This window comes from Corylus avellana, chromosome 6, assembly GCF_965113065.1.
Source record: "Corylus avellana chromosome 6, dhCorAvel1.hap1.2, whole genome shotgun sequence".
In the NCBI taxonomy this organism is placed as follows: Eukaryota; Viridiplantae; Streptophyta; class Magnoliopsida; order Fagales; family Betulaceae; genus Corylus; species Corylus avellana.
Genome location: NC_142495.1, coordinates 27987124 through 28011432, shown reverse-complemented (window position 1 = coordinate 28011432; position 24309 = coordinate 27987124). Strand labels below are relative to the sequence as shown.

Here is a 24309-nt window from a genome sequence, read left to right as displayed (position 1 = left end):
TTTCTTGTAAGTCAAATACCATTTATGATAAGATTTAAGCCCTAAACGAGACAATAAAAATCTATAAACCCATGTACTAACAAGTATTTAAATAATTTTTCAAGACATTGCAGGTGGCCATGGTTTCTTATGTAGGAACCAGCTTTGTGGGTTGCCCCCAACTCGCAGCTTTTTAACGTGCAAACTGCCAACTGAAACCTGTCTATTACATCATAAAAGATTCCAAAACATCCTTCCCGACGGCAAATGTCGATATTGCCCTCCAAGTATTGTTTTAAAGCGGTGCACCTCGGTTTCACCTTTGTTTTATCCTATCATATATCGCTTTCCAAATTTAAACCACACGTGTCCAGACCACACTTTGAAGTGTATAGCCAGGGCATTTTCAGCAAAGGGGTCTGTCCTTATGTGAAGAAAATATGTCTTAAAAATTTTAAAAATGTCTTACAGTAAATTCTCTAAATGAGTTTTAACCATGAGGATCACTTCAGTGAAACCCAAAGTATAGGGTTCTACTATTATAATCCTTATGATTATTAAAATAAATTTTTTTTAAAAAAAACATTTCTCTCTCTTCTGTTATCTCTCCTCTCTCACACACACACACACATATATATATATATATAAACAAATATTTTAATGATATAAAGAATGATTAAGGAAGCTATTGAGGTGTATAAAACAAAAAGTAATTTGAATTCTTAAATGTAAGGAAAATGACGAAGAAGCTGCTGTGAATGCTCTTTACTTTGCAAATCAAAGTTAGTATTTTCTTCGCTTGGACCAGCAAATCAAAATTGGTGTTTACTTTGCAATGACAACTTGCACCAAACATAAAACCAAATTATACCAAACAATTAATCTCTTTAAGGGCATCCAAGGTCATTAATGGTGAAAATATGCTTAAACCTTCTGAAATACCACTCGGTCCACTCATTTTCATTTCATCTCTTCAACTATCAGTCTATCAAGTATTAACACTTCAATACTTTAGACTGTCAACTTTTGTTAAAAAAGCTCCGTCAGCATCATAAGTAAAAATAGATGGAAAAGTAGTAATATGCAATTTGCAGGGCCAAGACACTGTGGTGGCCTCTTCTACTTTAGGTGAACACTTGCCAAATGTCGTATTGGATGAGAGTTGACCTCAATCAAAGGAATGAGTATCGACTAGATTAGACGGGGAGGCTTTTGAATTAAGTAGTAACAGTGGGTATATCCCAAGCAGTGCCTTTCTTTCTTCTTCTTCCTCTTTATAATTTTTGATATCTTTAGGTTATGTTTTTTAAGTCAATGAAATAACTTAATTTTTAAGGGCATCAAAGTTAATTAATATAAAATTAGGAAAACTTCACTTACCCCCCTCGAGGTATAAGCGGTTTTGCAATCATAACATCGAAGTTTAATTTGCAATGTCAACATCCCATGTTTTAACCCCTTTTAATTTCAAATTTGAATTGAAACATAGGATACTAATGTAACTTTTAAAACTTCGAAGTTATAATTGTAAAATTACTTATTCTTTGGAGGGTATAAGTAAAATTTTCCCTATAAAATTTCTTCCGCGGCCTAAACCCCAAGCAGTGCCTTTCCTCCTCCTTAATCATAAAGAAAAAGGTAGCTATAATACAGTGTCTTCAGTTGGTGTCATAATCATAGAGAATAAATGTACAGCATATTTAAAACATGAAAACCCCATGTGAAATTCAAGATGCATGTTTGCATAGTACCCCAATTATTAAAGTCACCAGCCAACTCCATGAGAACCCCATGTTTGCATAGTTACCCAATTCAAAACTGATCAGCTCCTCAGTCGCCATAGACTTCATATACCCCAATTCTTGAAGTCAACATGTTGGTGTGACTTCGAAATCTTTTTTTTTTTTTTTTTCGAAGTCAAAAACATACTTTACTCAAAAATCTAACAAACAATTTGCTTTTCAAAACATGAAAGAAAAAAACACCGTTAAAAACAAAACACAAAGCACTTTATAGAAAAAATTTCACTCCTTCGTACAAAAATATTTTGAGTAAAAATTTTTCAGGATTAAGGACTAATTTATTGTTTTATAAAAAAAAATTTAAAAAGAAAGGTGGTCACGTGGGCACGTCTGTTGGACAAGAGTGGCCACCACAGCTATCCCAACAAGTCAAGAGGTGGTTGTGCGACCACCTCTATCTTGGTAAGAGGTGGCCACGTGGGAACCACATTAGGACAAGGGTTATTGCCTAACCAGTCCTCCATTGAAGGTAGCTACACGACCACCATTTTAAAAAAAAAAAAAAAAAAACTTTTTTATAGGTAGAAAGTCAGTTTCACAATTGTTTGTGTTTTCTCAAAATAAACATATTAGCATTTGTTTCTTCGAAACACATACACTTTAAAAAGTTCACCAAACAATTTTCTTGAATGGACGCCCACAAAATATTTTTAATCAAAAACACTTCTGATCAACTTTATATCACATCAAAAACTTTTTTCAAAAAAAAAAAAAAAAAAAAAAAAAAAACTTTCAAAACCATTAACAAACATATATAATGGTTTTTGGAGAAGAAAATACGAGGTAATGGACTTTTTATTGATAATTTAAATCCAGTTGAAGGCACAGCAATGACATGGGACAAGCCAAAAAGAACAGGACTTGAGGTTGTGAGAGAGATGTGACGACCTTTCATGCTTATGGCTCTCGATAGAGAATAGAGATGATCTATAGGGTTGCTTCATACTTGACTTCGCTACGCAGGGATAGAACTTAGAAGGATAAACTTTGAATGGCTTAATTAGCTATGGAAGAGATGAGATGTACAAAGAGTATCTTCAACTATACAACCATATGATTCTAATTAGTAATTATCAGCTAATAGCCTATCTCTAACATGATAACCATCTTAATCTACCTGTGCTTTGAGGCATGACAATTGACGGGCATGATGCGCATTTACTTAATAATCTTCGATGCTAGATCATCCTGCAGTAGGTAACAAGTCATCAGCATGGACTCTCCATATAAAAATGAAGTCTGCCGGATCCTGTTCTTAATGGCGCACCACATTTTCTTCAACATTTTCCTCACTGTCTTTCTCCCTATTAAAAATCTCATGGTCATCAAACCCTGCAAATTGATCAAAAAAACATATTAACTTGGGAACCTTTGATAACATTTCCACATCCAAGGAACTAAAACTACCTGTATCCAAGTCTTCAGCTTCATCATTCGAAGATCCTAAAAGCATTGTGTTAGTGGAAGGTGGAACAACTGACATCCAATCTATGCTCCCATAATCATCCACACAGACATCCTTCCCCAAGATCCAGTCTTCAACAACATTAATGCCATCAAATGATATAGGATCAATAGAATCATGTTCTTTACTCTTACCATTCCTGTAGAAAATTAAATGGCAAAAGAATAAGATTTCAACCCTCCCATAAATGTAAGCCACCATTTACATATATCTAAAATGTCCATTGACTGCTACTCACGGTTGTCTGAGTCGCAAGTTGTACTGAACAAAGACAAGGTCGCTAAGGCGTTGACGCTCAAGGTAGTTACTTGTGTCATGTCTTTGCTCAAAAGGAATATGATTTTGTCTACCTCCAAGCAAACTGCAAGCTTGACTGAGAACACGGATGGCCAGACGCGCCAAATTTGGGCAACCTCCTCCATATGTTGACCACCACTCAGCTAAACAAATAGCAAGGATCAGAAAACGATTGGATGAATATGAGCTCAAAGGGCAAAACAACAAGTAAACAGAAATTAATTATGAAAAATGAAATTCTGCCTCTGAATTACATGCAAGAAGCACAGGGCAAGTATTTGGCCCATGCATGATAGGTGAAAGCTTCCATCTCTGCAAATGCTTGGGGCTTTCCCATATTTTTTAGTGCAATGGTTAAAGTGATTTAATGATTTACAGGGAGCCTGACTACAAATGCTTCCAGATGGCCATGTATGCTATATATGTATAAGCAGGGTTTTCATATCAACTCGGCAGGCTTGCCTTTAAACACTACTAGCATTTTTAAAGAAGGCAAGTATATTAGCTGAGACAAAGTCATGACAATGCATCTGAAGGGGAAACAAAAGAATCCAATCTAGTAGAATGGAGCCTCACCAGGAAGCAGAGTGTCTCTAGCTCTAATTGCCATCTTCCTCCCAAAATCTCCAATAGCATTCTTGTATGAGTTCATCTCCTTGATGATTTTATCTTGAACTTCCATCTCAGGAACCAATCTCTCTATGCAATCAAACATCCCTGACATGATCTCTTTGGGCATGGCCCCTGTAACACTATAAAAAAACTTTGGGTTAAGGTAGAAGCCAGCAGCATGAAGAGGAAGTTGCCGCTGTTGTTCCCACCTGTGATCTATTATCTTCCAGTAGACCATATAATCCTCCCTATTAAGAAGTTCTTTCTTGATTGTTTCTTTTGCATGATACATTCCTGCATAAACATATCCCATGGCAGGCCTCTTCTCGCTACCCACTCTTCTCAAAAGTCTCAAGAGAGGATTTGTTAAGTGGACTACCAGAATGCACGAGGACCAAAATGCCTGACTAGCTACAGTATCTAACATACCCAGTCCCTCAGTTTTCTTCGAATATGGGCAGTCCAGCCACTCCTGTGAAGTAACCATGGCCTGCAAATTGTGTTTGAGATCAACCATTCGTTTCAATGTTGTAAAGTTTGTAGCAGACCTAGTGACCCCCCGTTCTACAATATCATTGCCAAAAGTATACCTTCTCACCATATTCAAAATCACACTATGATTGTAGATAAATTTCGTGATAGATTTAGCCTGTTCAATTACCGCATTTATCCACTCAAGATTTCCGAAATCTTCAAGTATAAAATCTATGCAACGAGCTGCGCAAGACGTCCAATACAGAGTAGGGAAAGTATCAGTCAACCTCCTGCCTGCAATACTATATTGCTCTTCCCCATTAGTAATTACTTGCAGCACATTTCTCACACCAACTTCTTCCACCACTTGCTTAAACAATTCATGCAAAGCATCCGATGAATTTAAAATGTCAGATGCATCCACAGATTTCAAAAATAAAGTTCCTTGAGGACAATGCGTCAAAAAACATAGCAACGTTCTCCCCGTTTCTGTGCACCATTGTTCAACCAAAACAGAACAACCCGTGCTCACCAATGCTGCGTCGTACTTGGCAGTTTCACTCTTCAGTTCTTCAACTGACTTCTTCAAAATCCAGCCCCGAAGATCATGGTATGAGGGTGGCAGAACCCCAGACCCTCCAGAAGCAATTGCATCAATCATTGGCTGAAAATAAACCGAGTTCACAGCATCTAGAGGTGCCCCTATATCATACAAAAACCGCCCTATTGCCATCTGAACACGATTGTTCACCCTTTTTGAACACAATGCAACACTACTAGTATCAGCTCCAGCATCATCATTTTCAGCATTTGCCAAAGCTTTCTTGCCTCTCCTCCTCTTCCTTCTCTCCCCACTCCTATTACTAGTCCCTTCCCCATTCACTAACAAACCCGAATTCGGTTCAAGTGTATCCGGAACTCCAACCAACTGGAGACCCGTACTTGCATCACATTGATCATCAAGAGCAACTATCTCACTACAAACCGGGTCAACACTCGCAATGGCTTCCTCAATCTTTTGCTTCCTCCTCTTCCTCACCACAACCCCGGCTATACTCTGTTGCATGAAAACCCGAACATCCTCTGGAACACTAAGACAAGCGGAGGCATTACCCTTATGACCTGCGAGATGTTCCTTAATCCTATGAATCCCACCACCCTTAAACAATTTGAAACAATATATACATTTGAGATGCTTTCTTTCCCCAATCATAAACATTTGACAATGCCTCCATGCTGGGTCGTATTTTTGGGATGTTACAGGCACTGGCTCCGAACCCGAAATCATTTAAGCAACCCTATTACCTAATGTGGAAAATTGCTGAAAGTTACTACCCAAAAAAGCAAAGAAAATGCATGATACACCCAAAAGTTTCCCACCCAAAAAAAAAAAGAAGATAAAATGCAATATTTATAACTTAATTCATAAAACGAAACAAAAAAACCGGACACAGACGCACGCACACAGACACAACAACAACAACAATAAAAACAACAACAACAACAACAACAACAACAAAGGCCAGAGAGAGAGAGAGAGCTTACTTGTTTTGGGCTCTATGGCATGCTTTGGAGAGGGAGAGAGAACCGAGTTAAGGGTGGATGTGGGATTATAAACCGCTGATGATAACCGGACGAACCGGTTAGGGCAACTTCACCCGGTTGAGTTTACTTTAAAGTTAGTTCGGTCTGACCGATTGATTCGGTTAAAAACCGCGGTCAAAGCTTTGGACCGGTCTGAAGCAAGGATAAACCGAGACTCCCGGTTACCTATCCATTCTAGACCGCAGGCTATTCGGGTGAACCGGAGATTTTTTGAAACTTTCGTCTGGTTTTGTTTTTTCCTCTATAAAACGAAAAATCCAAACCTTTTTTTGTTGTTATAGCAAAATTTTGGTTCTTGGAGGAAGAATGAGGGACAGGAAAACAACTTTCGTGAGAAACAAACAGGGGGTTAGATCTTAGGAACATAAAATGGTTTGATTTTGCGAGATTGAATATAGTATGGCAAAGACCAAAGAGGGAATTTGCTTTATTGGGGCTAAAGATACAATTTTGTTACAGCTAGCTAGATTTAGTTTAACCGTGATCAAAGATTGATTCTCTGTAGTAAAGGGTTCCATTCTCTTGGAGCTAACCTAAATATGATGATTTCATGAAAGAACTGCAAAGAATTGTAGGTACCGTCTTGAAAATGTGCTAGTTTCTGTAGAATTAGATCCCTGGATTACTGCGTTGATCTTGAATTATAAAAACTCCATAAATAAAAATCATTTAGAACTTTGGAATTAAAAACCCCTCCTTAGTATATTGAGATTGGTTCTAAATAGGAGTTTTTCACTTCTCTACTGCTTGGACAACATATCCTCTTGCCTTGTTTCCTATTCCATTTCATCTATTGATCATCTTCGTTGTAAATAGGACTGATTTAAAATGATTATGATTTTCGTTGTAATTAGATGCATAACAATAAAACTGATATCACTTAGAGCATTCCCAATGGAAGAGCCATATTTTTATGTAAAATAGCTCTTCAAAACTCACTTTTATCTAGTTTAGATAAGCCATTTTTAAGTGTCTCCACATTCGATTAGCTATATTTCTAAAAAAAAAAGGTGGGAAAAGATTTGGGAAAAAGATAAAGCAGGAGAGAGAAACACTAAAAAATAAAATGGCTCCCTTAAAAAGTGCTGTTACATTTAACTTTTTTTTTAGCTCTTCTAATCAAATATCTATTTTACATATATTTTTGGCTCATCCAATGTGGGAGGTTTTTTGAACATTTGAAGAGCTATTCTAGATAAAAGTAACATTTGGCTCTTCCATTGGGAATGCTCTTACAAGTTACAATGAACTTTGTTTCTCTTTTGCAGAGGGGCAGCGGAGTTGCAGATACTTGTGAATTTAGAAATGAGCCAAAAAAAAAAAAAAGGCTGGTCCGGTGGCTTTTTGGCTTGAGGGCTAAGAAAAGAGCCACAATAAACCACGGTTTTTGTAGTAGTCCACAAGTGAACGTGCTTGTGGTGGCGCCTGCAATTTCTAGTAGAAAAGATTGCACTTAGATCAATTGAGCTACTGCCACTAAAGAGGAGGTTCATTCCTTTTATCTGATATGAGAGGTGCCCGGCAAATGACATGCAATGGACATATGCTCTGTCTAGATGGCAAAAAGGGCACTAGTAACGGCGAGGTCCCGGAAGTGTTAGAGAATATGTGAGTTTGTCCCAACATTGCTTATGTATGGGAAATAATCAACAAAAAAAATAAAAATCCAATGAGAGATGAACGGAGACAATTGCGTGTGGAGTAGGCGCATGGGATCCACGTGCGGAAAGGGAGGTGTGTGAGACACATATACAGAGGAGGATAGGTGTGTGTAGGGCGGGGAAAGAGGCGGGTGGGGAGGAGGGAGGAAGCGGAGCTTGGAGAGTGGGAAACTCTGCTACAATTATATTTGATTGAATGGACAAATTGCGTCATGGCATTAAAACTATATTTTTCGATCATGGTTTCCCTATATCAGGACTTCCCATACCAATGAGTAACTCATGTTACAATTTGCTTCTTTAATCGTTTTCAGGTTAGATTGATGAAATTAATCCAGAGAGTAGATTACTGAATCTTTCAGACAAGGGCAAGCAGAGTTACAATTTGAATATTCAGCTGCTGATCAGGCATTTCAGATTTGTCATGTCTTGGTGATCAGAAGGAGAAAGAATTGCATTCACAGAGGAATTATTGGACACTTGTTTTCCATTTTCTCTCACTCTCTTTGAGCAACGGATAATGGGACTAGTACCATCATTATCCAAACAAAAGGAGAAGAAATTTAAAGCACCAATAATGCCTTCCACTTAGTCATCCCTTTTTAGCATAAGATTCTTTTCTCTATGTCATCAAAGGATTTATTGGGATATGGATTACAAAGACATCATTGAATTTCTCAACCTACGTAAGCGTGGGTGCTATTTTGCAGTACATGGGGGTTTGTCGTGTACGTTGATGATGTACATAGTAAACCGTTTTTACTCGAGCAGTTGCGCTACGGTTAAAATTTCTTTCATGGTGGCGGAAAAATAGAAAGCCTCTCCCTATTAGGATCGCGCTCTCACACATACACAGGACGAACATTACAGTTCTACATCCAAGAATCTTAAAGAAGAAGAAAATGGCAACTTCGTCGCTTCTCATCTTCTTCTGCATTCTCTACTCCCTCTCCTTCACAGGTAGATATTCTTCTTTCTAACACCTTCCTCCGCTTCATTTGTGTAGCATATAGCAGTTGAAAACTTACAATATCGCTTTGTGGTTTCTGTTTGCAGATGGGGTTCAACTCATTGTAGTGAACAACTGCAAGGAGAGCGTATGGCCTGGAGTTCTTGGCACTGCAGGCCAGCCGACACCCAAAGATGGTGGCTTCCATCTCTATAGCGGAGAGCAAGTAGACCTTGAAGTCCCGGAGGAATGGTCTGGAAGAATATGGGGCAGACAGGGCTGCTGCTTCAATGAAGAACCCGGCAAAAGATCATGCCAAACTGGGGACTGCGCAGGGCTCTTGCATTGCCAAGGTGTCGGTGGAGTTCCCCCGGCCACACTAGTCGAAATGACATTTGGAACCTCCAAATCCGCCTTACACTACTATGATGTGAGCTTGGTTGATGGGTTTAACCTTCCGGTATCAATGGTTCCGATAGGCGGTGGTGTTGGGTGCGGAGTAGCGGCATGTGAGGCTGACTTGAATGTTTGCTGCCCGTCTGCCTTGGTGGTAAAGCGGGAAGGGAAGGTAGTAGGGTGCAAGAGCGCTTGTTTGGCTGCAAAAACGGATCGGTATTGTTGTACCGGAGAGTTCTCCAATCCAAAAAATTGCAAGCCAACGGTGTTTGCCCATCTTTTCAAGGCCATATGCCCCCGAGCTTATAGTTATGCATACGACGATTCTACAGCGCTTAAGATATGCAGGGCTTCTCGGTATGTCATCACGTTTTGCCCTCCTAATTAATGGATGATTTAGGTGTATGTTTTAGTGTTGTTCATATAAGTGATGTCTACTGAACTTGTAGTTGCTAAGGTTCAAGTTTTTCTTTGTTGTGGGTAATTGGAGAGTTGAAGTTCGTTTCATATTATGAAAGTTAAGTTGGTGTTGCCAAACTTCAAAAAGTAGAGGCCTAAGTTGTCTGCTCATCTTAATTTAGAGGATTACATGTTTCAAGTGGCTTTTTTTTCTTTTTTTTTTTCTTAATTTGATATTGGAAGCCAATGTAAAATAGTTGTGATAACCAAGCGTGAAAAGTAATATTACTCTCTAACAAATGAATCTTACCACTGCACAATTTATAGTTGCCTCCCATAAGTATTGATAAGTGTAAAAATCCATATGCAAATTTCAACATCTAATCCACATTTTTTTAGCCAAAAACAGAATTAGTGTTTTGAATGACCCAGATCAATCCAAATTTCCCGTGGTGCCCGAGCAGCACGGGGTACCTGGGATCTCCCCTCTTATTCCCTGCCCTAATTCCCTAAAATTCCAGGGGATCCCAATCTGATAAATCCAATGCCATTGTGTGAAGCACAAAATATCCCTCTCAAGAAAGCAATAACCAGGTTCAAGTAAGGTGTCAAAAAGAAAATATTTCACATAAACCACCTTCTCCAAATTGATTGGCCATCACCCTACCCACCAATCAATGGAAACACAAAGGCTTAGCCAATGCGTAACTAGCAAAATATTTAAACAGCACTGCAGTCACAGATCCATGATTTTTAAACATGACTAATTAGGGATACGAGTGGGGAAAAAGTTCTTTAAATAAAAGAAAATAATCAAATTCCATACATAGGAAAATTTCTGGACTCTCCTAATAAACACAAAAGGCTCTCTCCACCAGGTAACATTTTGTACAGTCACGATTACAAATCACTACCTCCTCCCTTTTTACACCATTAAAACTCGTGCACTAATTTTTTATCTCCTCTTAAGGGGCGTCAGGTCTGTTCACCATCTGAGCCTCACTAGCCTGTTTCTAGGTATATCCTCAAACTAACAATGTACAGTTTCAAGTACAAGCACCAATTTTTATTTTCAATCAGCTCCTATTCTATCTGAATAGATAGAATGAGCCACTAGTAGACAAGAGAAACAGAAGAAAAAGACGGGGTGCTCATACTATCCTCAGTTAGCTGTACAAGAACTTCGTTTCCTATGCCATCGAAGCAGGTTGCGGATTCATAATGCTAATCCTCCTCTCTGCAAAAAGATTTAAGCACCCTGTTAGAAGCTACTTACACACTGGTTAAACATTGAAGATTAGTATAATCCAAATATATCTTCCCTGTTTAATTGATGAAAATGTACAATCTAAAACTGAGAAGGGCGCAGAATCAGTAAACTACGTAACATACAACTAAAAATATTCAAAGTTCTCACCAATGCACAACCAATTGACAAGCCATGAACATTTGAAGGAATAGGATGACGAAAAACTATCGCATTAAAAGTTTCCAGAAACAGGAATTTTTACTCTCATCTTGTATACGAGTAAAAAGCAAAAGAACCAAAAGAAAAACTTAAGAAAGAAGACAATATATAAGTACCTCCAGCAGCAACAAGTTTCTCTACACGTGCAACTATATGCTTCCCATATGTATACTTCTTCAGAGCATTCAGATGAACCTTTATTCGGTTAAGTATAAGTTCAAGTTGCTGGTCATCACAAGTTTCCAACACTTTCTGTACAACATAGTTTGCAAACTGATCTTTCATCATCGCCTAGAAAAGAAGAATGGGTCAGAAAAGTTCGCGTAACCATGAAACCAGGGTAAAAAAACATTAGCAAATGAACTACCTTGCAGACACAGAACGGCCAAAAACTGTAGAGTTAGGAAACCTTATGAACTGCTGATCTAAAAATTTAAATACCCAATTCACTTGAAAAAAAAAAAATACGCATAACTACAAGAACACTTGAGATGAAGCTTTGGTGATGCCAAGAGACAAACACTATATTTACAGAAACCTTCGATAATCTAAGGTTCACAATCCCAATTGGCATGTTCGGCCCCATAAATCAGAAAATATCTGTTGAAATACAGGGGTATCTCAAACTAACAATGTACACCATGGAATAATGAGAGGCGTGGAAGGGTAGGGTTCTGATACTGACCTATTCTATTTAAAAGAAATAATAAGAGAGATAGGATGGGGTTCTGATACCGGCCTATTCTATTTCAAATATTAATACGAGAGCTTTATTTAAAAGAACTTAATTCACCTTGACAAATATATGTAACAAAATGCTTGAACAGGCTTTGTCATATTTAATGATAGGAAGGACTTGGACAATTAACAAACCTGAAGGGGTTCATTTTCATCAGTGGAACCAAGCATCTCATTAACCAGGGCCTGGCGTTCTGTTGGAGTTCCAAAACTTAAACATTTTTCTATAACATTGGAGGCAAACTTCTGCTGGCTCATTTGAACTATCTGACCAGTTAATTTAGTTATTATGGCTGAACGTTCATGTGGCTTTCCATGCTCCAGCACATGCTGAAAAAAGTCATGTAAGCAGTCAAAACACTTGATGCAACTAGTAGTTAAAGTGGAAAGGAAAGAAGAAAAGATATGCAGACATATTATGATAATAGGCATGCATGAAGTGCTCACATGTAGGTTGGTGGTGGTTTTGGATGTTGAAGTACATCCAGCCCTTTAAATAGACAGAGAGATAACAAACCACAGAACATGTTCTTTGGTTGGAACTACCGTTTCTCATGGACAAATATATGACTCTCACCCGAGGCAACTATAAAATTGTGGGTCTAATAACAAGTTCCCGTCAAATTGTAGTAATGTATAAAAAAGCTAATAAAAAATGAGCTCTGAGATTATTTTCTTTCACAGTAATAATTATAACCCCCCGTTTAATTGCAGAAGTTGAGACGTAGGACAGTTTAAGTCGAGTTAATTTTACCAACAGGTCAGAAGGAACTGTACTATTATTCATTTTAAGGAAGTTCTAATGATTTGGGCAAACAATGGAGAACCTGAAAACAAGGTCATATCAATAATCCACATTCATGAACCCATATTAGTTCAAATTGGAGTTGCGGGTAACAAGCTTCCAAGAAGTACAACAAACCTGTACAACATAATTCCCGTACTGGTCTTGTGCCAACATGCACACAGACTGCAAAATCTCATCCATCATTATTTGCTGTGTCTTAGGGTCATCGCAGTGCTCCAGGATTCTCTGTCATATGAAATTATACAACTTCAGCACTAGGATTCTTACATTTTGAGTCACCCATCTTCACAGCATTCAACACACCCACACAAAAGTCTCAGCACGCAAAAAAAAAAAAAAAAGGAAGTTTCTTAACCTGTATGACACGACAACCATATGGATGAGAGGACAGCGTCACAACTTGATCATAAAATGTTGTAACAATAAACTGGATGGCATCTTCAGGTACACATTCAATACACTTCTGGATCACATGGTTCCCATTTTGATCACGAACACAACGCATAATATGACCATCCAACTCCTTCACCATTTTAGTCTGCTGGTCCAGATCAACAACTTCTATAGCCTAGAGTAAATCACAGAACGTTAACCCTGAAGCTTCAGTTTTATTGCAAGGTCAAACATGCCTTTATTTATGCAATCAGCATTAGGATACAATTAAAGACATGTTTGCAAAAGAAATTTTTTTATATATTATCCCTAACAAGCTGAGAAAAAAATGTAGTTGTTTAAATATGTAGATTTGGTATGATTTGACGCACCATCTCATTCTGTACTAGCTTAAAAATGAAAGAATGCTAACATACTGACTCATCTAAAGCAATATACCCCAAACCTAAAGGGAGTATGGACTCCTGCATGGTGTCTAAAACTCTTCAGAAAGGAATGTCTGGAATGTCTTCACCACTCTTAGAGACCAGTTCAGCAATGGTTCCTACTATTAAATCGGGTGAATGTTGGCATTAAGTCAGCTGGAAATGTTAAGGATTTCCCATATAGCCAACGAATGTTATATAACACTGATAAGCCCATCTCTTCAACACATGTTGATATAAGAAGGTAGATGATACATTGAAGATCATGCAAGAAAACCTGGATAAACAAATATGAAGGATGTATTGATATGATGCATAACTCTCATTAGTCAGGTCAACTGAATGACCATACCTTCTGGATAACTCGACAGCCATACATTTGAAGGCTTAGGGTCAGCACGTGACCATTGAGCTGGTCAGCCAGTTCTCTTATTTGGGACGCAGTTCCATGTTCAAAAAACTGAATACAAAAGACTAACTGTTAGCCATAAATACATTTAACTAGCGCAATTTCTTCACCAGCACTTCCCACATACTTGTACATAATTAAAAATTAAAAATAATATAGACTCAAAGAAATTCATAGGCAAATAAATTGACAAAACTACCTTTTGAATCACATAATTACCAAATACATCGGTCATTAGCGAAAGTGCCTGGGGCATAATTTCATCAAAAACCATGTTTTTCTCTTCCGCTGTGGCAGTCTCAAGTTTCTGTTGAATAAATCGACTCCCGTACTGATCAGCACTGTTTAACAAGGAATTCAAAGAAAGAATTAAAATTTGGAGGTCCCCATTAAGTAACAACACAAAAAGGTTTAACAAACAGTAGATACCTGAACTCAACAACATGGCCCCCAATTTCTGAAAGTTCAAAACATTTAGTTTTATTGCTCTTAAACTCATCTAGTAAAGTGGATGCAAAAGTTTCATCCAAGTTACTACCAGCTTCTGAATGCCAAGCTCCCATGACACCCCCAGCTAAATTCCTCATCCCAGAAAAACGCATGTTTCGCTCACCATGCCGGACAGGACTACCTGATCCTACAGGGGAGTTAGGTAGAAGGGGACCACCCAATGGGCTTCCAGGATATGACATGCCAAGACCTAAGGCTGGATTTCCGTAATAACCATGATTCAAGCTAGCAGATTTACCAAGGTATGGAACACCTAACTGTGACTTTTGAGGTGAAAGCAACACCCCCAGATAAGCTTTCTGGAGCTCAAGTAAATCCAAGTACGAATTACCCATACAATCCCTATCCATTGATGTGTCATTGAGGGAAGCAGCCTGTGCAGCAGCATACTCATTTGATCTCAAGTACTGAAGATACAATGGGTCCATCATTGGCAACTGAAGAGTATTTCCTGCAGTATGATTTCTCATTCTGCTAAGATTCTGCAGATCTGCTCCTGCTGCCATCATATTTGGTCCTAAAGACAAGCCTCCTCCTAGAACTCTCGAGTCCATGCCACTAACACCAAATGCAGATGCAGCAGCAGCATTTTCAAAGAAGGGTGGCAAATTAGCACTCCCAAGCTGGCTACCCATCATGGAAGGCGATGAAGGATTAATGGTATACCCATTCAAGCCATAGTTTTGAAGTGCAGAGTTCATACCATCCAAATTCTGATAGTGAGAAGGTGAACTTCCTCGGCCATTAAAAGTTGGTGTAGATTGTCCTTTCAAGTAAGAGTTAGCAGATGATACAGCAGGTTTATGAAATTCTATTTTCTCATCAGCTTTTAACAAAGAATTGTTCAGATCCATCCCAACACCACTGCTATTACCTATGTTTGGGTACGATCCTTTAGCTGATTGGGGGCCGTAATGGGAATGAAAATGCCCAGATTCAGACTTATTTAAGTATGGATGTTGTTTCATATGATTCTGCTCACCCTGCAAGTTGAATAGGTCATGATGATCATCAGTTTGATGTCGCACTTGTGACCTTGGATGGCTATCTTTGTCTTCCAAACCATTTGTTGAAAGGTTCATGCCAGACAAAGCAGCAACCAGATCAGGAGACTCACTCAAACTAGGTGACATGCCATTGAATGAGTTTGATCCACCAACACTTCTTTTATCCATTGAGCTAACCCGACCTCCTCCAACAGGTGGAATGCGAGGACTAGGTGCCCTGGCCACGAGTTGAGGGTCAGGTGTGCTGCTCCTCGACAAGGAGGCACCTAAAGCAGAAGCATAAGTATGAGAAGCTGATGCACCAATGTTTTGGTTAGCAGAAATACCCTGCTTATGTCCATCAGAATGCAAAGTATCCATAGATGTCACTTCATGGTGCAGATGAGCAAACTGGGGCTCTGAAGTTTCAACACTGTTATCAAATGCATTTCGGCTAGCAGGGCGAGATGGGTGCCTTGAGACAGATGATACATGTATATCCTCCTGCATTAAAAGAATCAAAATCCAGTGAAGCTTTAAGCACATTCCAAGAACGTAGCATTTACCAAAAATGGCTACAAGAGATAATGCAAGCACATATCAAGTAAAATAGCAATCAACTTGTTCATAAGAACGTGATTTTAGGATACAGCATATCAGTATCAAACCCGACTGCACTAATTTTTTTTAAAATGACAACCTAGTGCAAGGACATATTAACTCTTCCAATTTGGTGCCTCTCCAAATTATGAACGAATTGTTTCTCACCTGATCAAGGTTCAGAGATACCATCAACGTTTAGCTAATGAATATGGCCACTAAATTTTCTACTTTAATAGATAATTAACAGCCACGTCTTTCTACATTCTTAAAGAAGATGGAACTGGTGAACCGACAATAGAAGCAGACCCAAACAAGCAATACGGAAGTCAATAAGAACAACAAATTAATTTCTTTTAGGAGGATCAAGTATTGCTGATCACAAGGACTTTAGCAATTCTATCATTACATGATAGCATGAATCAGATGATTAAAATTGATAAAAACAGGTATAAATAAATATACATGGAAACAAACCAATAACACAACATCAGAGAGCTCGTCCATGAGCACGAGCAACTGGGAAAAAAAATACACCAACATGATCTTAAACAAAAATAAAGAATTTGAAGATGAACATAATGACTTATTCAGCCAAGCATACAGTGTCAAACTAAAGTACCAAGAAACAACGAAAAATAAAGCAAGACCTAGAAATAAATACGAGCTCCAAGATAGAAACTTCAGACAAAAAAAAATCACATCCAAAACTCATAAAGTATCCAAAACAAATGATCAAAGAAACCAAACCAAACCGATTACATATCACTACATAACTTCATACCTGAATGATCTCAGCAATACTCTTTTGCCGACTTCCGAGCCCCAGCCCCGTCAAGCCAATCAACCCATCGCCTCCCCACTCCGCTGCACTCTTCCCGTTCTCCTCCTTATACCCCGGCTGAACCGAGAAAAGCGATTGATTCCCATTTCCATTTCCATTCCCACCCTCTTCACCACCTCTACTCACTTTCCTCCTATCACCAATCCCTCCCACCGCACCGCCACTCAACCTCTGCGCAAACCGCCTCTCCTCCTTTGACAAAAGCGGCGGAGGCAGCCGCGGGTTCAGATTCACATTCGAATAGTAATAACTCACGTAGGCAGGGTCAGCCCGAAGCTCATCCTCGCTCACCAGCCCTTTCCCGCCGTTTTTCGTGAAACCCATTAGCGCCGAGGCATCGAACAAGCCCCCCACTGCGCTCAGCGAGCCCTCCACGGTCGGCGGCGCCGACCCACTTCGGTACATACTAAGTTCTTTCTCTCTGTCACTCAGCTCCTCCTGTTGCCGCCTCTGCTCCCTAATCAACACCCCCAAATCTTCGCCGAAATCCGTGTTTTTAAGCACCGATCGCACTGAAACATCGGGCGCCATCTTGGAATAAGTATCGGTGACCGTCACGTCACATACGAGAAAGATAGGGTCTGAAGCTGCTAAAAGATTGAGCCTTCGAGCACAGAATCAGCTCAATATTGTTGAAACCCAAATGGGTTTCTCGCTAAAGATTCGAAAAAAGTTAATATTTGTGCTTAGAATCACAAACCCATGGGTCAAGATTTTGCAGATACTAAAAACAAAAAACAGACAGTTTTGGGTTTGAGTTGAAGTAGAAAGATTCTGTACTCGTGGGTTGGAATTTACTCAGAGAGCTAGAGATCGGTGTAGGAGTACATAGCGAGTACGAATGATAATGGTTTCAGCCATCTTTAGAGAGAGAAACAGAAAGAAAGAAGGAGAGGGAGACAGTGCAGTGGAGAAGAGGGGGAGTGATAAGCACGAGCAGTGGAGGAATCTGGGCCGTTGGATATGGAAGTGCGCGGCTGGGATTAATTCTAAGAGGATTTGTTCTTATAGTCGAGGCCTTTTAGGGTTTTATCTCTAGGATTAAATGTTGAGTTGCTTTTTTAAAAAATAAAAATAAAAATACATAAAAATTAATTCCATATGTTTAAAGATACAGTGTATTTAAGCATGTTGTTGATTCTTTTAGGCCTGATTTGGCTGTGATTCTTGCTCCTTGGTAGAGGCCAGAGGGTCAACGCAAGGGAATGCCAAAATTGTAGCCATTGTTGTGTTGTATCATTGCAAGATTTCTTTTGCTTATTATGAAAACTTTGGTAACAAAACAAAGTATATGGTTTTGAATCAATGGGAGAGATCTCATTGGATTCACTTCTACTTATGTTCATGTTTTTTTTGTTCATATTTACATTATGGCCTAAAAGAACAAAAGTTGCACCAACATGCTACAACTACTAGAGTGAGAGCATTCACAACAATTTTCTTCTCATTTTCTTTAAATTTAGGGAATAAAATTACTTTTTGCTTTCTTATTTAAATACACTCTATAATAACTTCATTTTATAGTTCTCTATAACATTAAAATATTATTTATTTTACTTTTGTTTTGTTTTTATATTCATTTATTTTGCATAAGAAAGTGTGACGAAGATAATGTCATTTTATGATTATAATAAACCATGTATTGAGTTCAACTGTAACAATCCTAATGTATAGGAAAGCTGTTGTAGGTGAGTTTTTGTTATTTTTTTGAGATTCTCCCTATGTGTAGGGAAGGGAAGCAGCTTTAGAGTATTTCCAGCAGCTTCCTCGTCATTTTTCCTACATTTAAAGATTCAAACTATATTTCCAATAACTTTTCTTAATCATTCCCTATATCATTAAAATATTTGTTTTTTTAATTTTATATATATATATATATATATATAAGAAGAGAAATGAGAGAGAATTGTGAGACTTATATATAAGAAGAGAAATGAGAGAGAATTGTGAGACATGAGAGAAGAGATGAGAGAGAAGAGATGAGAGAAAAGAGAGAATCATTTTTTTTAAAAAAAAAATTTAATAATCATAAGGATTGCAATAGTAAAACTCAAAACATTAGGTTCCACTGTAACAATCCTAATGTTTAGGGTTGATTTAGGGAATATGCTGTGGGACCTTTTTTGTAATTTTTTGGACATATTCTATAAACTTAAAGAACAGACTTCCTTAAGGAGTTTGCTGGGAATGCTCGCTGCTGGACTTTTGGAATGCTCTGATAGTCCCTTTTGCTCTTGCAATTTTGTAGGTTAAAAGTAGGGTGTTAAACAAAATTGTAAAAAATGTATCTTTTGAAGATGCATATTCAATTTAAGGGTCACAAACAAAGAGGTGCGTTTTAAAAAAAACGTATGATTTTATATCTTAAATTGTAACTTTAAATGCCAAATTGCGATTTTATCAAATATTTAATTCCTTTTTTAAAAAAAATTACACTCTCATATCGCATATAATTTAACTAGAAATTTTGTAAATAAGTAAAAAAAGGAAACTATTCTCCGTTGGCTCTTGATCTCAAAATTCTTACAATTAATAATCAAATCCCTTTGGGTTTGCAACTTCCTAAGAAGAACTAGAGAATTATAGAAAGCCTCTCTCTCTTCAGTTTTCACAACCCCTGGTACCCTGACACGTCATCGTCGGAAAATAGAGAAGTGACAGTCCCACCGCTCCTGAAGCGCGCGTTCCAAATAGAGAATGGACACGTGCACGGTGTGACGCTCGAAAATGGGACCCCTTTGTCACGCTTTTTGACTGCGCGTTATAGCATAGCACCTTTTGAAAGGGAACTCACCTGGAAAATGTCCATAATAGGCATGGGAGATATACTTATGCCCAAAAAGAACTTGTGTAGATATTTTGACCTTTTTGTAGCGTAGCAGGTGGAAGGTGACAGGTGGCAACATGGCATGGGCTGATGGGCTCCTATCTTGGAAGACATTTATATGTGGATCGTTTGGAAGCAGCGAAATTATTGTAAATGGCCCTTTGCACTTCAACTATTTGCTTATGGATAGGAATAGTTTTTTTTGTTCCCTGTATATACATATATATATATATATATATTTTTTTTTTCAAAGTGAAACCATAAGGTATGGTTCAAAAAAATAACGATTTTCATAAATAAAGATAATGAAAAAGTGATTTTTTAAATGCATTTTATAAAATTTGTAAAATATTGTTATTTTTATCAATTGGCCTTTAAAATAGCGTGTTTTTAAAAATGTGTTCCCCTACTACGCAAAAATGTAAATTTTGAGTTCGTTTAGCTATACAATTTCTTAAGTTAAAAGTAGGAGTGGCAATTCGTATTCACGTGTCAGATTCACGTTGTATCAAGGCATGAGTACAAGACTATATAGATTAACCATAATCTGACCCGTTTATTTAAACAAATCAAATTCTTCAATCATAACCCTCTAATTTTATACTGGATTCATATCGAGTTTACGAGTCATGTCAAAAATTGCATGCCATAATGTTGCATATCAAATTCAAGTCGTGTTGAAGTTTATGTATAAAATTATCTAGATCAACCATAACCTGACTCACTTAATTAAATGATCAAACTTCTCAACTATAATCGTTAATTTCGTGTTAAGTTCACCGACGAATTGAATAAATTAAAATATTAAAAAACTCGCATTTAACCGGAGAAATTGAAGGGCCAACCACTAAAAATGTAGAGTGGGTTAAATTAGCGTTGCTCATAAATTCATAAAAGAGCAGACTTTCCCCTGTGCGACGAAGGGGACCATGAATAATAATACCACCACCTACCGGCTCGTGGTATAACCCGATACCGGTTCTCATGGTTTGTCCATTCCTTTGTAGGGAGAGCCGCAAGATATGATGTGTTTTTAGACGCAACTGGCCTCGTGGTGAATGGTAATAAAGAAAAAGGACCATCTCTAGCATCATGCCTATACCTTTCTTCCACCAAGCCTACTTTCTAGATATTACTTTTTTTTTAAAAATAAATAAATAAAATCGTTAATAAATAATTTAAAACAAAAAACACTTTAAAATTGATACCGTGTCAAAACATCTTATAAATTTGTACATATTGTGGAACAAAATATTTGGTACCTCTCATGCACCGAAATAAAAGATATAATAAAATTGTTTCATGTGTCTTGACTCTTGAGCTCTAGCATTTTCTTCTCCTGAGTCCTGAATATAGAGCATGTTACTAGAGTCATGCCCACAATACCTACAATCTTGATTATCAATGAATGCTGAGCCTAAAAGCAAAGGGTGACGTTTTGTCCACAAAATGATCACAAATGGGTAATGTTAGTTGGAAACAACGACATAGTGGTGGTACGTCCGGCCTAGTGGGCGAGAAGTAGAGTGAACAAAATTGGTTCACCTCCAATTGGCTTGTAATCGGTCAGCCGTTACGCCTAGCTATTGAAACAAAACAAGTTAGACGTAAAAGCTAGGCGTCTATTCAACGCATGAGCAAGAGCATGAGCATGAGTATGAGCATGAGTGTGACATAGTTATATATCTAGTATTATCCTACTAATTTAGGCAAGAGACATGGGTACAAATTCAAGTCATCTATTCAAGGCTAAAAGCCAATAAACGGTAACTTTTTTTTGTTTTGTTTGTTTGTTCGTTCTTATGGATGCAAAAAAAATGCCATTGAAAAGTAGAGGAAGAGTGAAAAACAATTATGTAATGAGCTTCTCAGACCAAACCATTTCAATATTAGAAATGTTCCATCACCCATGTCTGGTTATTTGCCTTGTTTAGGCTGTTCCAAATCTTGCCACACAATGAATAGAGTGGAAAAGCTGTATAATAAAGCATCTGCAGAAAGCAACAAAAATCGACCATTTCAAATATCAGTGAACCGGACCGGGGATTTCCATACCAGAGGCAGAGGCAGAGGCAATAAGATGCCTTTGCTGCACTTTTTATATGCAAAAAAGCATGTTTATATATACTATATTATTTTTTATGTCAGCCTTAATTACATTTACTGGAGGCAATGGATAACAATGACATTGCAGACATGTGAGGCTGTTTGGGTCACGTGACTTGTCTATGCTTTCTTTTATAAGTTATATTATTATTATTATTTTTTGTTGGATAAAGGTTTTTTTTTTTAATAAAAAAAATGAAATGGAATAAATTCCTTTAACTTAGTCTTATTAAACTAACACAGCGGATAGCAAGAAAAGAATATGAACAACTGAACAAGAGCGTTTACATTTTTTGAACGAAAAGAAACACAAACACAGAAGATAAAAGAAATTGGTTTTTAGAGAGATATTTTGGTGTTGACAAGTTGTAATTATGCATTCCATTTCTTCTTGATGAATGCCGCGTAGCTAGGTGAATCCAAGGAATTTCATTTGCAAAGCTATTCAAGACGGGGTTTGCAAACAAATGAACCTGGTTTAAAAATTAGCAAACGAGCAATTCAAATGATGTTGCAAACAAGTGAATTTGCCTCCTCTTTCACATCGATAAATTTACCTCGTTTGCAAACCTCATTCAAACGAGAGGTTTTGCTCCTTCAAATTTGCCAACTAGACTTGCTCGGCCACAATTCTCGGTCAAACAAGATTGCAACATAATAAATTTGCTCTCTATTCTCAAATTGAGATCGACCATGTTATATTATAAGCTGACATTTATCCTTAAAATATATGATTCTTACATATATTTTTAACGAGATCAATAGATATAATTTGAATAAACTTGATTATTTATTACTATGCTATAAAAATAAATATCAATTAAATAGAAGAGCCTAAACCATTCCTCAACCTGTTCCCCTCTTGGAGAGCAAAAAACATTCACAGAAGTGTAAACTTTTGTGTTCATCATGTGACTTATTGGGCCGCGGCTAAGGTTCATTCTAGTTACATTTTCACTCATTTACTTCACTTCTTGTTTATCTTATTTGTAGTGGCAAAGACCCACCTCTTTTAGTTTGATTTTCTGTTTTTTGTTGTTCTTAGTTCTTGTTTGTTTCAGTTTCTAATGTACTTAAAAATAAATAAATAAACCATCCCTCCCCCATCTAAGGAAGTACAGGTGGATACATTTATTTGTTTCCCCCTCTTGAAATAACTACATTATACCTCTTTTTTTTATAAGTAATAACTACATTATACCTCATTCCATGGATTTCAGTGCTCATGTTCTCTCTCTCTCATATAGCTAGATGGTATTAATTATTAACAAAGAATAATAATAATAATAATAGAGGAATGATAAATAAAATTAATATAAATGAATGGTGAACCTTTAAAAGTGGCAGTGTCATACATGTACATGTACATGTACATGTACATGGGTGATGATGTGATTCTTATCTTGTTTTAATTAGGGCTAAGGTGATGTGTTGTTTCATGAACTTGTCTTTGATGCTGACACAATATTCATCAATTTCTGTTAAAAACATTAATCGTTGCTTTTTTGATGTTCACCTTGTGGTCAGCATATTAATTATTCGCCACGTGGGCACCCACTATGCTAAGTAGTAAAAGCCGGTGAAAAAATATCGAGAGTTGCCTGCCCCCGCTATTTATTATTCTTGTCTCCTTTATTTATTTAATTAACCAACCGAAATCAAACCCACTTGTATTCGCTATTGATGATACTGTTGATCCAATGGTCAATATTGAACAGCGGATATATATATATAGAAAGGGAGAGCCCATAGGGATGACTTTGATAATTCTTCAAAGAGAGAATGAAAGGATTCGGATCCCTTTCGATTGAGAAAAAATTGAAGATTTTATAGTTGTTAATCGTGACAATTTATTTTAAATTTAATGGTCTATAAAATCATTTAACCTTGGTAAAATAAAAGCCGCATTTAATACCTCGGTTATAAAATGAAGAGTTACGATTAACAATTGAAGAATCTATAATTTCTCCTCAATTAGAGGGGATTTCAATTCGAATGAAAGTTGGATAGGTTTCTTGCTTGCAAACGATGGATAACCTCAACCAAAGGGTGGCACCAAATTAGTGTCCCCTAGTGAGGTATGTCATGTGTTAATGAGAAAAGATAAAAATCATTCTATCAATTATTTTTCAATCATCTCCATATATAGTAAATTGATGAATTTACTATTGAATTTTTGTATGACATATATGAATCTACAAATTTAATGGTGGATTCATTAAATTTATAAAAAGAGATAGTTGAAAGAATTATGTGTAACATGTCTCGCTTTGTAATAGACTAAGAACGCTGTCAGATTTTCAGCTAATAATAATGAGACAATTAGGACAACGTAATGAAAGATTCTCTTCTACCCAGGTTTTCAATTGTTATTTAAGCGTTCGGAGTGTTGTGTTTTATGGCCTGACTCGAACTCTCGATTTGAACCCGATTACCGGATTTGAGCTATGGGGTTCTTCTTTTGCACCCCCATTTGGTGGTTGTGGTTCTTGTTCTAAGGACCATCAATGGTTTTGAGTACGGACGATGATTAGGGGAGGAGGAAGAGTACAAGTT

The 24309-nt window shown here is 37.4% G+C and overlaps 3 protein-coding genes across 3 annotated transcripts; 1 reads left to right on the top strand and 2 right to left on the bottom strand.

Moving 5' to 3' along the window:
* Positions 1–2558: 2558 nt before the first annotated feature.
* LOC132187197 (uncharacterized) lies at positions 2559–6219 on the bottom strand. The gene is made up of 5 exons (XM_059601420.2): positions 6175–6219; positions 4120–5934; positions 3485–3686; positions 3189–3385; positions 2559–3113 (listed from the first exon to the last, which is right to left on the bottom strand). Exons 2-5 carry the CDS (start codon positions 5915–5917, stop codon positions 3037–3039), a joined length of 2274 nt encoding a protein of 757 aa, XP_059457403.1. The 5' UTR covers positions 5918–5934; positions 6175–6219; the 3' UTR covers positions 2559–3036.
* Positions 6220–8760: 2541 nt separating this feature from the next.
* LOC132188501 (thaumatin-like protein) lies at positions 8761–9803 on the top strand. The gene is made up of 2 exons (XM_059602977.2): positions 8761–8855; positions 8952–9803. The coding sequence occupies exons 1-2, from the start codon at positions 8798–8800 to the stop codon at positions 9626–9628; spliced, it is 735 nt and encodes a 244-aa protein (XP_059458960.1). The 5' UTR covers positions 8761–8797; the 3' UTR covers positions 9629–9803.
* A 610-nt stretch (positions 9804–10413) lies between these two features.
* LOC132186117 (pumilio homolog 2) lies at positions 10414–17798 on the bottom strand. The gene is made up of 9 exons (XM_059599937.2): positions 16761–17798; positions 14310–15880; positions 14080–14221; positions 13824–13931; positions 13009–13221; positions 12768–12878; positions 11981–12175; positions 11224–11398; positions 10414–10876 (listed from the first exon to the last, which is right to left on the bottom strand). Exons 1-9 carry the CDS (start codon positions 17349–17351, stop codon positions 10830–10832), a joined length of 3153 nt encoding a protein of 1050 aa, XP_059455920.1. The 5' UTR covers positions 17352–17798; the 3' UTR covers positions 10414–10829.
* Positions 17799–24309: the final 6511 nt, after the last annotated feature.